The sequence below is a fragment of the Mercenaria mercenaria genome, chromosome 10, assembly GCF_021730395.1.
Source record: "Mercenaria mercenaria strain notata chromosome 10, MADL_Memer_1, whole genome shotgun sequence".
Taxonomy (NCBI): Eukaryota; Metazoa; Mollusca; class Bivalvia; order Venerida; family Veneridae; genus Mercenaria; species Mercenaria mercenaria.
The window spans coordinates 54,678,811-54,692,430 of NC_069370.1; the positions used below are offsets into that span (position 1 = coordinate 54,678,811).

Below are 13,620 nucleotides of genomic sequence, written 5' to 3' on the forward strand. Positions count from 1 at the left end.
AGGAAAAAATATCAGAAAGAAATATAACTTCAACAAGTGGGTATTTATCTTCATGATTCTGGATTATGACGCTTTCCCTAATCTATTTTGTAAAAATGTCAAATATTTCATTAACAGAGGGTAAGATCCGGCAATATGAGACACATCGGATGTTTGGTTAGGCCCCTGATGAAATATTTTATAACTAGGACGCTAGTTTTCTTGAACGTCTTAAATATGTTTTTGTTCTGTATCCTCGGACATTTAAAGGTATTTCATTTGTTTCATGCGTTTTTACAGTGTTAAGACATTGAATGTATATAAATATGTTTCACCATCTTTCCTACTTTAAATATGTTAACATAGATTTTATAACTATGGTTTTGTTGTTATCATATGCTCTTGTTTTCAATAAATGCTAGTGAAATGTCGTTTACATTGTCCTGAGCATTTTGATAAAACTTATATGCAGTGTTAAAGGGCTAAACTCTTGTCTTTAATGATATGCCACACACTACTCCCGAAGCAGTGCTGCATGGTGTTCTCATTTTCTGTTTCTTTACTTTATGTATTTTATACAAGCCGTTTTGACAAAAAAGTACAGATACATAATTTTCCTTAAAAAAATAACAACCAACATGCTTATTATTACCTTTCCTGCTCTCTCACATCTTTGAAGGAAAATGATCATTTCAGAGCTCATTCATATCTATTAAAGATCAAGGTAAAACACTTTGTACTACAGAACAATTCTTCACAAAGCGGTGAAATATCATATCTTCTAATACGCCGTTGCAATACTTTACACAAATGCAAATGAATGTATCGTAATAAAATTTGTAAGAAGAATTTTTGAAAGCGTAGAATTAATTTCAGACTCAGTTTAACTGAGTCTGTTTATGAGAGGTAGTGGAATGTGTTACACCATACAGGTGTATCACATTATCTATTGAGAGGTATTTATATGGACATATCTTCAAAAGTCATGCAGCATTAGACTTTTACATTATCGAGAAAATGTTGAACTCTTGAATATTGTATGTTGAAGTTACGCAGTCAATGACATTTCCAGAAAAAATGTTTAATACTTAGCTACATTTCTTATATATAGATCAAACTACAGGGTTGCTTTAAAACGGTATTTAATGTGGCATTTACTCAGGAGCATTTATATTGACCCAAAATAAAAACTATTTTGGGGTAATATATTCATTGGATATCTAAGCTTCATTTATTTCTACAGGTTGTCTGAGTATCACTCGAAGATAAACATAGAAGATGAGGAGGAAGATGATTCTGCCAGCCAAACTGACGGCAAAAAGGAAAATGAAGACATTAACGCATCTAATTATAAGAATCCAAAGTTCAGGGGTACGCCAATGATATATGCATGTGCAACTATGTGGCACGAGTCTAAATACGAAATGTTGCAACTCATGAAGTCACTTTTTAGGTCAGTTTTTATTTAAAAAAAAAAGTTATGATTACAGGTTCTTCAAAGTGTTATCCACGTACCTGTGCAATGTATTAATAACTCAACCACAATTTATATATCAAATGTTTTTATAAGCCCGCTTTTGAAAAACACAGACGTTTTATGTAATGGCGCTTACGTCTGTCAGTCTCTCTAACCGTCTGTTATATTTCGTGTCTGATGCATAACTTTATAACCAATCAAGGGATTGCCTTTAAACTTGGCGTATTGGTAGGTGGAAATGAGACAACGTGCAAAGCTTACGATACGGGTCTGTTAGTCTGAAATGAGACGTCAAAACCATCAGTCATATTTAATTATCAGAGCATAACTTAATAACCTTTCAAGTCATTGAATTCAATCTTGATGAGCATAGTGCATGGACTGGGTTTGTAAATTAAGAGCGAGGTCACCACAAGGTCAAGAATATCCATCCCATTTCGTTTCTAGAGTTACCTTGTTACCAGGGTAAATTAAAATTAGTTGAAGCGCAGCAATATTTTGTATTTCGTGTAATATGATGTCTTAACTGCTACAATCTCAGTTTCGTTTATCTCTGTCCTTTCAAGTTCAGTTTTTATCCAGGTCTGAAAAATATGATCCTCCAAAGGTATTTCATATTGAACGAAGAGGGAAAATGCGGATATTTAGCACTTTTCAGTGTACTTTAGTTTCATTGATATTCGTAGAAGTATGCATAATTGATAATTTTACCAGTATGCGTGTTAGCTTTCTAATATAAGCTTAAAATGTATGTGTCGCGGGGCTCGTGTTTCCATGGTAACGCATTTTTTGTCACTTTTAAACAATGTATAAAAACGGGGTTTTCGACGGCCTTAGTGCCATTCTGTTAATGACCAACATGGAATACTTGGGTAATATTATTAGCGAAATATCAAGCACTTAACATGGTACCCTAATTTTCTTAAAGTTTAAAGTAACCATGGCAACAGAGATGTTTAAAATAGCTTATATCTTGCTTTTGTCGTAATTTTTTTATAAGAAAATATTGAATAAAATTATCTTTCTTGTTAGGTTTAAAACATATTATTTCTAACGTAAGTTATATTTTTGTGTTATTTGCATTTATTGAAACAAATTTCACAGCTTAAAGCACTTACAACAGTACCCTTCCCCTGGCATTTTTCAGGGAAAAATCGTTCAGCATGCTGCTTATATTCTCATGGATATTGTTGAAATGAAAATAAAAAGCCGAAGCTGTGCTCCTTAAATAGACCAGTGTCAACCCTTTTTGAATTTTACATTTAGATATATAGCTGACGGGCTTCGTTTCCATGGTAACATCAGTTCAATTCAAGAAACCACCACTCTCTACTGAAATTTGAACAATTCAAATCTTAGTTTTAGTATATAAGTAACAAATTATCAATGGAAACTGAAAATAGGTATTACAAATCAAACTGCTAGCTTTTCTTATTTGAAAATGGCCGCAACAAGTAACCTTTCACCCAACTATGCTCCAAATAACATTGGTTACCGTAATCCATTTCCTTATATTCCCCATAACATTTCAATATAACTACAGAAAAGAAGCAAAATATTGATTATTATTCAGAACAAAGACTCATAAAAATATTTCAGCAAATAATGGCTGTTTGAAAATAGTTCAAATATAGAAAATGCACAGAATTACGTACTTTCAAAATAAAAGCTATTAATTTTGCGCGGTAACTGACACGTAAACTGAGACGTCAATGACGTCATATAAAGGTAACATTGTTTTGAAGCGTTTCTGTGGCAATCTATTTATTATTTCTGCATTATTAAACCATAAAGCATCAGATCGGAGACAGGTTCATGTTTTGTTTTCAAAAAAATGGATATACAAACACATTTAGTTTGTCGTAAACATCGTTAGTCACTAGCGTTAGTTTCCGGTTGGACATGCGCACATACAAATATTAAGGTAACCTACCTCCTTAATAACTATTCCAGGTCAAGATTTTCATATAGTTATATGGCGTTGAAACTATGTATAGCGCACATGAACCTTTTCGTAAGGTCAAAGGTCGGAGCACAACTTAGAGTGTAACAATCCACATTAATATCTCAAACCCCATGGGACCTATTTAACTTACTAAACAAGAAAAAAAAGAAAGAAGGTACATTCACAGATAGTGACACAACACTCACCCCCACCCCCCGTCAGGATTCTTTATATTTCACTGCCTGCTCCGCTGATCTGGGCGTACCTTGTCCCGCTTTGTGGAGCACTTCTTTAAAGATTGTTCCCAAAGTGAAGCAATAGTTTGCTTTGATTGAATACTATCGGCCTTTTAGAACTGAATGGTATAAATGTTAACTGAAACTCTTTTATATAATATAGCAATATATACTAGAAGAGCGTTTTTGATTAGATGTTGGTTTCTTTGCCAACTTTCTACATCAATATTGTCTGTTACACTACAGAATGGACCGAGATCAGTGTATAAGAAAACATGCTGAAGAGGTGTTCCAGAAAGAAGACGAAGATTTCTATGATTTTGAAGGTAGAATCAAATTTTTGACAAAACAAGATATCCTTTTGGGACTAGATAAGAAATGTGATAAAATGAGATCTGCTTAAGGTTTAGCCTTTTCATCAATTCCGACAGTTAGACTTAGTTATACTGTTATGTGAAAACACAACGTATTTCATAATACATAATGTGTACAGTTTTATAGTTTCTTCTTCTTGCTATCAATTTCTTTGGACAGTTCTTGTCATAAATTTCATTTTTCTGTGAGCGTTTGCGTTTGTTTATGCCTATTCAAACGAAACACCTTTAAATCTTAATTTTGTAAAGAATAATGTAGAGTTATTAAACATCTCTTTGTTTAATAGTGTTTCACTTTCATGCATTTGTACAATATTACAATATGTTTACGTTGCGTTCAACAATGTAGCCTATTTTGTGATGAAGCAATCTTTAGATATAAACATTTTAGCACACATTTTGTTCGATGATGCAATGACGCTAAACGATAACGAGGAGATGGAACCAAATAAGTGGGTAAAGCTGCTTGTTAACATTATGGACGAAGCAGCTAGGTAAGTTAAGTTAACCTTGAATTATTTAGTTGCTACAACAGCCACAGCGTTTTATTGACAACCACTTATTAAATTTTATTTAACTAAAATATGTTGTAACGTCTATTATATCCCGAAAACAATGTTTAGGGATGTTTAGGAGTCATTTTGCAAAACGTTTGTGGAGCGGACCACTTCTACCATTCCTGAAGGATTCTAAAGAAACGTCATTCAAGTAATCATTATGAAGTATAATAGCATAATATTTTGAACTATGTAAAGCGCCTTTGAACGTGAAATTGATCATGAAAAGAGCGCTATATAAGTCTGGTATAATAATAATAAAATAATAATAGTGCGTAGTATATTTGTTTGAGTAATGCAAATGTGGAAACTGGAGCGCAGATACTACCTCGAATGTACGAAATATTTGTAAAACAAACTGTTTCCATAGTTAAAAAGGGATATCGATGCAGCTTCATACAGAAGATCACCATGAAATGTAGTCTTGCAGTTTTATCTTTTTCTCGGTGTTGAGATCGGAAGGTCACTGAGGCATTCATAACCCCTCTTTGAGCAGAACAGTTTGTCAAAAGAAAGATTTCAAGGGAATACAGATTCCAATGAAATTTAAAATAGGAGGTCACCACGTAGTGTAGTAGTGAGTGACGTATACACGAATTCTGAGAGGTGGGGGCACTAGGAAACCGAGGTCATCAATTTTTGCAAAATGTTTCTACTACAGTTTTAAAGGGGTGGGGTGTAATGAAAATTGGATGGAAGGGGGCGGAGGGTACTTGGGCACCCATGCTTTCTTAAATACGAAAAAAACTGTATTGAATGAATAGCTTGTACTTTTTGAAATTGATTGCAATATACTTCATGCAGATGATCACCATAAAGTGTAGTTGTATATTCAATGTTCTTAGTAAACTTTATATGGAATTATATGTTTGCCATATTTTTCCCGTCTCATCCTTGAATATCTTGGGGATCCATAAACGTATCATTTTGAAATTTTCATTAGATTTTGGGATATGAGATAAGTTCACTTACTAGGTCTATATCTCTTACATCTGTTTTGAAATATCTATTTAACTTTTATACTTTAAACATGTTCCAAATTATTTTCTCCAAAATCTTTGCAACAAGTACACATATCACTTTGAAACACGCAATAGGCTTTTCGGCTCATATGACAAGTTCTTATACAAAGATCAGTAATTTTGACATCTTTTCTTTACCAAAAATGTTTTACTTTGAATATCTTCCACATTTAAAATTTTTATGCTCCCTAGAGGAGAGTATTTAGTCACAACCTTGGCCGGTTGCCGTCCGTCAAACTTCTTTTTCTGTGACTATAAATATGGAACAATAATTCTAGGTAGTCGCATTTTTAACAATATCTCTTTTATGAAAACCTTGTCCGGGGAATAACTAAAAACTATTTAAGGTATTGACATAAAACTGCACATGTTTATAGGACAGTGAATGAAATTGCAGTGACACGGAACCATAACGCTAGGTTGTCCAATTCTTTAGTATCTAACTTAAAAGTAACTTGTCCAGGGCATACCTCGAATACTTTGTAAGGTTTTGATTTGGTACTTTAAATATTCATCCAAGAGATCAGTGATAGGGAGTGCAGTGCTTATAAACCACAACTCTTGCTGACCTTAACACAACCTCCGTGACTGAAATTCCTCTTATTCTATTATACTTTCGGTGAGCATCCATCGGAAAGTGTCCTTTCCTAAAAACTACCAGGGGCTATACGTGCATTTTATTTTACTTTACACAAGCTTTTAAGGTTATCTTTTATGTTTACGCTTCACACTTCAAATTATTGAAATCTGCCTTTTATTTTGACATAAATATTTCTTGTTTTGGTTTATTAAATGAAGCAAAATTAATTTATTGATTTCCTTGAAAAATAGCTGAAACAATGAAGGTATTTCATATGCATTTTGCAGAAACAGAAAACATACGACAAGTTCACGTACATTATTCCATGACAACACTTCCATTCGACTATTCATTTTTCATATTTGCTCTTAGAAAATGTCATAAAGCTTCAAGTTCTGAATAATGTAACATTGTCTAGTCATTCTCAGTCAAGTTCATTCAAATAATGTTCCTTGGGTCAAAATTGGCTCTGCCCAGGGATTCACTTGTAAAGACTTCAAGCCCTTGAGCTTAGATATTTTTCATATAGCGTTGTGTTTTTGTTCAAATCATGCCGCTAGGTTGAAATATTCTTGTCTAAAAATGAAATGTTATGAGCTTAGATATTTTGCAAGCAGCAATGTTCAGTTTGTTCAAACCATTGGGTCAGTTTGTCCAAACCCTTGATTTCACTCGTTTAATTTTACTTCCTCAATGGGAAATAACTTTTAGAATCTTTTTGTCTAAAACTGAAATGCCCCGAACTTTGGTAGTTGGCGTACTTCATTGAGAAGGGGTCTTCTCACACATTTGTTCAAATTATTTTCATTGGTCAAAATTGGCCCAGTCTGACGTTCCTTTGTTTTACATTTACTTACATAGCAGTGTTTTAAAATTTTCTTGTCTGAAACCCTAAGCTCTTGAGCTTAACTGTTTGATATGTAGCTTTGTGCAGTAGACATTTGTCAATTTTGTTGAAATTATGCCTCAAAAGTCAGACTTAGCCTCGCGCGGAAGTCGCATGTTAATATACTGAAATAATTTTAGAGTCGTCTTGTCTAAAACTTAAGCCATGGAGTTAAGATATCTGGCTTGTAGAATGATGTTGTAATCCATTATAAAGTTTGTTTAAATTATGCTCGTTGGTTCAAAATTGGCACTGCCGTCTAATCACTAGTTTTACATAGTCTTATATTAGAAGGAAAAATCTACCTTTCTTGAGCTGAAAGATCTACAGCTTAGACGTTTAGTATGTAGCATCCTCTAGTAATCCTCTACTGATGTCATTTTAATCATATCTCATGGGTCAACATGAGTCTTGCCAATAGGGTCACTTCTTTTACATATACATTTTGTACCTACATAAAGAAAAACTTAAAAGTCGTCTTTTTGTTAGCCTCAAACCTTGAACTTAGATAATTTTCCTATAATATTTTGTATATGTTCTCTAACAACACACAATGTACCAGTCAGTCAGGTGGCTCTCGTAAGATGTCAGCGTGATTCAAGGACTGATATAATTGAAAGGCAAACTAATCATAAATCCGACTTGAATAATGTTGAAGTTATCTCCCTTCTTTTATTTATTTTCTTGGTTATTTAAAGGCAATACAGTATTTAACTCAACTGATCGGGATTTAATGCAGCTTTACAAAGCGAAATATAAAAATAAACAGGACGAAAAGGAGAATAACCATAATACTCTCATGAATATTAACACACTCTGTACTTAATGCTGAAATCACATCTGTACGTTTTAGCATCATCTGTCCATTAGAGGAAAAATAAAATCGTTCGCAGTTCACAATTCCTTTTTCAAGGAAAATCACCGTTTTACAATAATAATCGCATTATAAATAATAGAAAGTACCGTGTTAATGCCCACACTTTGTGTTTAGTGAATTATTTGACTTAGATGCGCTTATTTGAGTATTCGTGGTAAAAGTCATCTAGATTAAAAACGATCTGTCAGAATCCTTTTGTTTTAATAATTTCAAAACAACAAAAGAAAAAGAATACAAATAGTAAATCTTAAGAAATTGTATCACTTTAATTTTTACGCGATTGTGACAGAAACAAACGTCCATTTCCCTTGAGAAACACTTGCGCCGCCGCTTGTAGGGGGTCGCTCCTCAAGGGCATTAAGGACAGGAGATGTTACTTCATACAACTCTGATATCAGTCTTACATTTCATACTTTCATACTTCTATTTCGTAGGAAATCCGCAAACAATCTTAATGTTTCACTTTTCATACCTCCTAGACAGTTTAGTAGTATTCCAACCAATGAGTATCAGTCATAACACTTATGACCTTGGCATACAAGACCTTCAGCGGGGAATGAACCACATTTATGCGTATGAAAAATGTTTATAGTGTTTTAGTATGTCGTTGCGTTTTGTCTTTGTATATCTATGTTTATTGATTACACTTGAAGGATCTTAAATGCTCTCAAAAAGCTAATATCTAGTTTAAATCTGGTACTAGCTCCTATTTAAGTAATGAATGTTTATTCTAGTTGCGTTTATGAGAAAGATATTACAATCGAGGCGCCAATCAAGGTCCCAACTCCATATGGAGGCCAGCTTATCTTTACAATGCCAGGCGACAATTTTCTCTTTATACACCTCAAAGACAAAGCAAAAATAAGACACAAGAAACGTTGGTCACAGGTAAAATTAAATTTTTTATGTTAGGTAGGGAGCGCAGATAACGTTTTGTTACACATTAAAAATGTACAATAATTTATTTGAAAATTGTTTTGTATCATTTGAAGTAACATTTGAAGTTATGAGGGTTGGTTGGTTTCTTTTTTAAATGTTCAAATGATTTTAAAACTCGCTTTATATTAAATAATATCTTTGATACAAAGCAGAGGACACATAGAATTGCAATATGTCATTTTAAATTCATTTGCCAATATCTTAAGCGAAATAATAGCATTAATCCTCCCAGCGCATTTTGCATTGCTTTATGTGATACATTCATTCTTAATTTCACACGTTATTTGTTTTACTCAGGTAATGTACATGTATTATTTGTTGGGCTTCCGAATTATACGAATGTGTGAAGAAATTGTGACAGAAGCTGTAAAGGAAGGAAAGATTAATGAACTTATTTATGGGAAACAAGAAGCCCCTCCTAGAGGAAGAATTGGCAAGAGTCATATTTTCCATGCTTTTGACGACCAAGTTCTGAAGAAAGTAAGTGTTCACTTTACGTTTTTAAACTTTTGTAATTTTCATTGTGTGCTTAGTTTTAGCACTGAAAAAGGAAAGCAAAGTAACTTTCTATTGAACCCCTGCACTTGCAGATGTATGTGTAAAATTCGCTTTTTTTCATTTTTAGGCAAGTAATACGTTCTTGTTGGCTCTAGACGGAGATGTTGACTTTTCTCCTGGGGCTGTACGCCTTCTACTGGACAGAATGAGGAAAAGTGAAAAAGTTGGGGCCGCCTGTGGCAGAATTCATCCAATAGGAAAGGGTATGTAGCGTTACAACTTAATCTCATGGTTTTGATATTTTACAGTTTACAACAACCGATCCAAAAAAATACAGTGTATGTTATTGAACATTTTGAGGTAAAGTGTATATTATTAAAGAAGAAATTCAGGAATATCTATTTAAGTGCTGCTGTTATTTAATTTTAGGGCCGGTTGTTTGGTTCCAAAAGTTCGAGTATGCTATCGCTCACTGGTTACAGAAAGCTACAGAGCATGTTCTCGGATGCGTTCTCTGTAGTCCAGGGTGTTTCTCACTATTCAGGGGTTCTGCACTTATGGATGATAACGTTATGCAAAAGTATACACTCCTACCTTCGGAGGCTGCCCATCATCTAATGTATGATCAAGGTATATATATGATGCTTTCAAAATTCAATATTTATAGGTTATTAGCTTTGTATCGGGAAATATGCACGAGTTCTTCAGCGGAAATATTGCGTTACTTTAGGAGCGCAATATTCTACCGCTGAAGAACGAGTGCATAATTCATGATGCAAAGATATAACCTTTTTATTACATACGCATCTACACGTATAAGTATTATGTCAATATCATATATATATGCTCAATAGCCTGAATAGGATTGACAATACTGAACTAAATAGAAAAAATAGTGCAACAACACACACTGAATTACGTCACGCACCCGATATGAAATTCAGGAGTCAGTGCATGGAAAAATATTGACGTTTCCGACACCAGTGTAATTTAACGGAGAATAGAAACGAGTATGTAATAATAAATGATGTTGTTAGATATAGTCTGTAAACATAATACATATTTTCATTCACGACATTTAGTCTAAAACACATTTTACCTATTTTTGAAATTACATATTTCTTACAGAACCAAACAATGCAGCTAATCCCATACTGACACATTGTTTTATTAACATTCGTTTCCAGGTGAAGATCGCTGGTTATGCACTCTCCTTCTCCAGCAAGGTTATAGGGTCGACTATGCAGCTGGTTCTGACGCTTTCACCTACGCTCCAGAAGGTTTCGCAAAATTCTTCAATCAGCGCCGAAGATGGATGCCATCCACAGTCTTTAATATCATTGACCTGCTTGCTGACTACAAAAACACCGTGTATGTTAATTCCAACATCAGTATGCTGTACATCCTGTATCAGGGTGCGCTACTTATGTCTACAATAGTTGGTCCTGCGACAGTTTTGATGATGATCGCAGGAGCCAACATGGTTGTATTCAAGGTAACTTTAATCTGGGGCTATGTGATTGCACTCGCGCCTGCAGTTTTCTACTTTATCATATGCTTTTATGTGAAGTCTGAGACTCAGATTCAAATTGCAGAAGTACTCACCGGTCTATACTCTTTTGTGATGATGATAGTATTGGTTGGAACTATAGTAACCGCAGCTCAAGAGAGTCCATTTCATCCCAGCGTCATTTTTCTTGGATTTCTAGTTGTAGTCTTTATGTTCTCAGCCATGTTGCATCCAAATGAAAGGTCATGCATTATTTTTGGTGCACTGTACTTCCTTCTTATTCCAACCGGATTTTTGTTGTTGAGCATATTCTCACTTTGTAATCTGCATGACGTTTCCTGGGGCACTCGAGAAGGTCAAAAGAAGAAGACAAAAGCCGAAGAAGAGGATGAGAAAAGATTAAATGAAGAAAAGGAAAAGAAAAAGAAAGAAAGAGGTTTTTTTGGCAAGTTCTTTCCAACATTTCCGACAAAAGAATTTAAACACATGCTCAGCAAACTTACAGAAAGTCAAAACACAAAGAAAGAAGATCTAAGTTTGTGTGAAACTAACAAACTTTTAAAGGAAATAAATGAACATTTGAAGGACATTGTTGAACAAAAGAATAAACAAATAGAATCAAAGGGAAAGGTAATGTCGGATGAGAAAGCCAATACAGTACAAATGTCTGCAGATGAGACGACAGAGGTTAAACCTAAAGGCATATGGATGCATCTACAAACTGATCATCATTCTACTGAAAGTGTGAGAAAAAATGAGATTGATTCAGAAGAAACAGGTGATGACAGGGTTAAAGCAAACAGGGACGACCTCGTTAATCCGGCATGGGCAGAATGCAAAGAACTAGGAAATGGAAAAGTAATTCCACTTGCACCTGAAGAATTGACGTTCTGGGAGAGTTTTGTGGAGAAGTAAGAAATTCAATTAACGTTTTATAAGCAAACACGTTTGTTACACTGATCTGCATAAATAATTATGTGTAACTCCTTTATCATCAAATGATACGTTTCATGTCGTGACTGTGCAATTAACTTAAATGTTACCAAATACATAACGAAGACATATATTACGGATAAATATTTTAGTATAAGAAGCCTGTTTTAAATCTTCTTATTAAGCGTTGGAAACTTTCCAAGTTACTGTGAACTGAAATGAATACAAACTTTAATATTTCAAGAAAGTGACGCATTTCACACATAATTTCAGATACCTGAAGCCTCTTAAGCTTTCGGATGATCAAATAAAGAACAATGCAAAAGGTCTGATAGAGTTACGCAATAACCTTGCTCTTGGCATGGCCATGATAAACTTGCTTTGGATCGCCATCAACTTTATGTTTCAGTTCGAAAGTCCAACAACAATATCTTTGAAATTATCCGTAAGTGTATCATTTTGCGAAGCACTATTGTGTTATTAATTGGGAAATTTTAGGATATAAGTTGCAACGATACATTACTACAGCATATGATCATTAAACAGCTACAATATTAAGATGATATTCACCGGAATGTTATTTCATTCACAATCCGGCATTTTGATACAGCCAAAAGTTATATAAGCAAGACTGATATTAACTAAATTCACAACATGACGTAAAAATTCAAATTAAACTCTTTCAGAAATGAAATCTTTAAAATGTCTTGCTGATATTAAATCTAGAATATTTTTAATATATGCAATTGCCATTTATACTCATCACTTTCAACTAGTTGCATACTTGTCTTTCATGGATACAAGCACATTTCAGGGATTTGAAAATAGCCCAGACAGTCCTGACTACCTCGAGGAAAATCAAAGAGATTCTGATGACTCTGAATCAGCTGATAACATAATAGAAGTTGACGTTTTGGGATTGTTGTTTATATTCTTCTACCTTGCAATTTTACTGCTGCAATTTATTGGCATGATTATTCATCGTTGGGGAACCTTCCAGCATTTAGTCTCCGCGGTAAAGCTAAAGAATCCTTTCCTGGTGGTAACTACTTTTCTAAAATTTGATTTTTTTTTAAAATTTACATTTTAAAAAAGTTGTTTACTTGTCTCTTTGTCAGTCATTTATCTCCCGATTCTTCTAACTTCTTAATGTTTAGCCTTACATCTTGAGGGAAACAATAAACAACACCATTGCACAGAATAAAAGGACTGTTTCGCATAAAAATGGAACGGCATTTAAAACATGTACACAGTTATATAAAAAAATTGTTATTAAACTCATATGAATTGAACTCCAGAAAAGGGGTGCGTATAGGGACCAAACTTTCGGACAGTTCAATGCCTTTAAAAACTCGCCATTTTCAAAGAACTGTAACATTTGTTTGTTCTTACGGGAAGATGTCCCAGTGCTGATATTTCACATAACTAGGAATTTCAGCAATTGTTTATTTGTATTTCTTTACAAATGATTCATGTTTGAAGTGGGACATTTTTTGCAATATGTTTAGAATTCATTTTATGGGACAGTGCGGCAGAACATGAAATTGCTAGATGGATTGTTGGTAAAGTTGTTGCTCCTTTTTAAATATTTCTGTATGTTTAGGATATATTCTCAAACCTAAAGTATTTCCGTCCTTCTTGATATTGATCATCTTCATAATAATTCATTGTTTTCATACAATACTTTTAAACACTTACAGAACCCACATAAAATCTTACTTCAGTTTGTTAATTCCAGCTGAAACTGAAGGAGTTTTAATTTTGTGACACTATCGGGTTATCCTTATACATTTTTCTAAACACGGAC

General features: G+C 33.9%; 1 protein-coding gene across 1 annotated transcript in view; it reads left to right on the forward strand.

The window, feature by feature from the left end:
* The first annotated feature begins 1,251 nt into the window (after positions 1-1,251).
* The window catches only part of LOC123561516 (chitin synthase chs-2-like), a 28,435-nt gene continuing 16,066 nt past the window's right edge, over positions 1,252-13,620 (forward strand). Inside the window, exons 1-10 of the mRNA XM_045353956.2 lie at positions 1,252-1,432; positions 3,884-3,963; positions 4,403-4,505; positions 8,668-8,821; positions 9,170-9,352; positions 9,498-9,633; positions 9,800-10,000; positions 10,558-11,791; positions 12,087-12,258; positions 12,628-12,855. Coding sequence (XP_045209891.2) covers positions 1,359-1,432; positions 3,884-3,963; positions 4,403-4,505; positions 8,668-8,821; positions 9,170-9,352; positions 9,498-9,633; positions 9,800-10,000; positions 10,558-11,791; positions 12,087-12,258; positions 12,628-12,855 — 2,565 coding nt within the window. The 5' untranslated portion in view covers positions 1,252-1,358. The remainder of the gene's footprint in view (positions 1,433-3,883; positions 3,964-4,402; positions 4,506-8,667; positions 8,822-9,169; positions 9,353-9,497; positions 9,634-9,799; positions 10,001-10,557; positions 11,792-12,086; positions 12,259-12,627; positions 12,856-13,620) is intronic.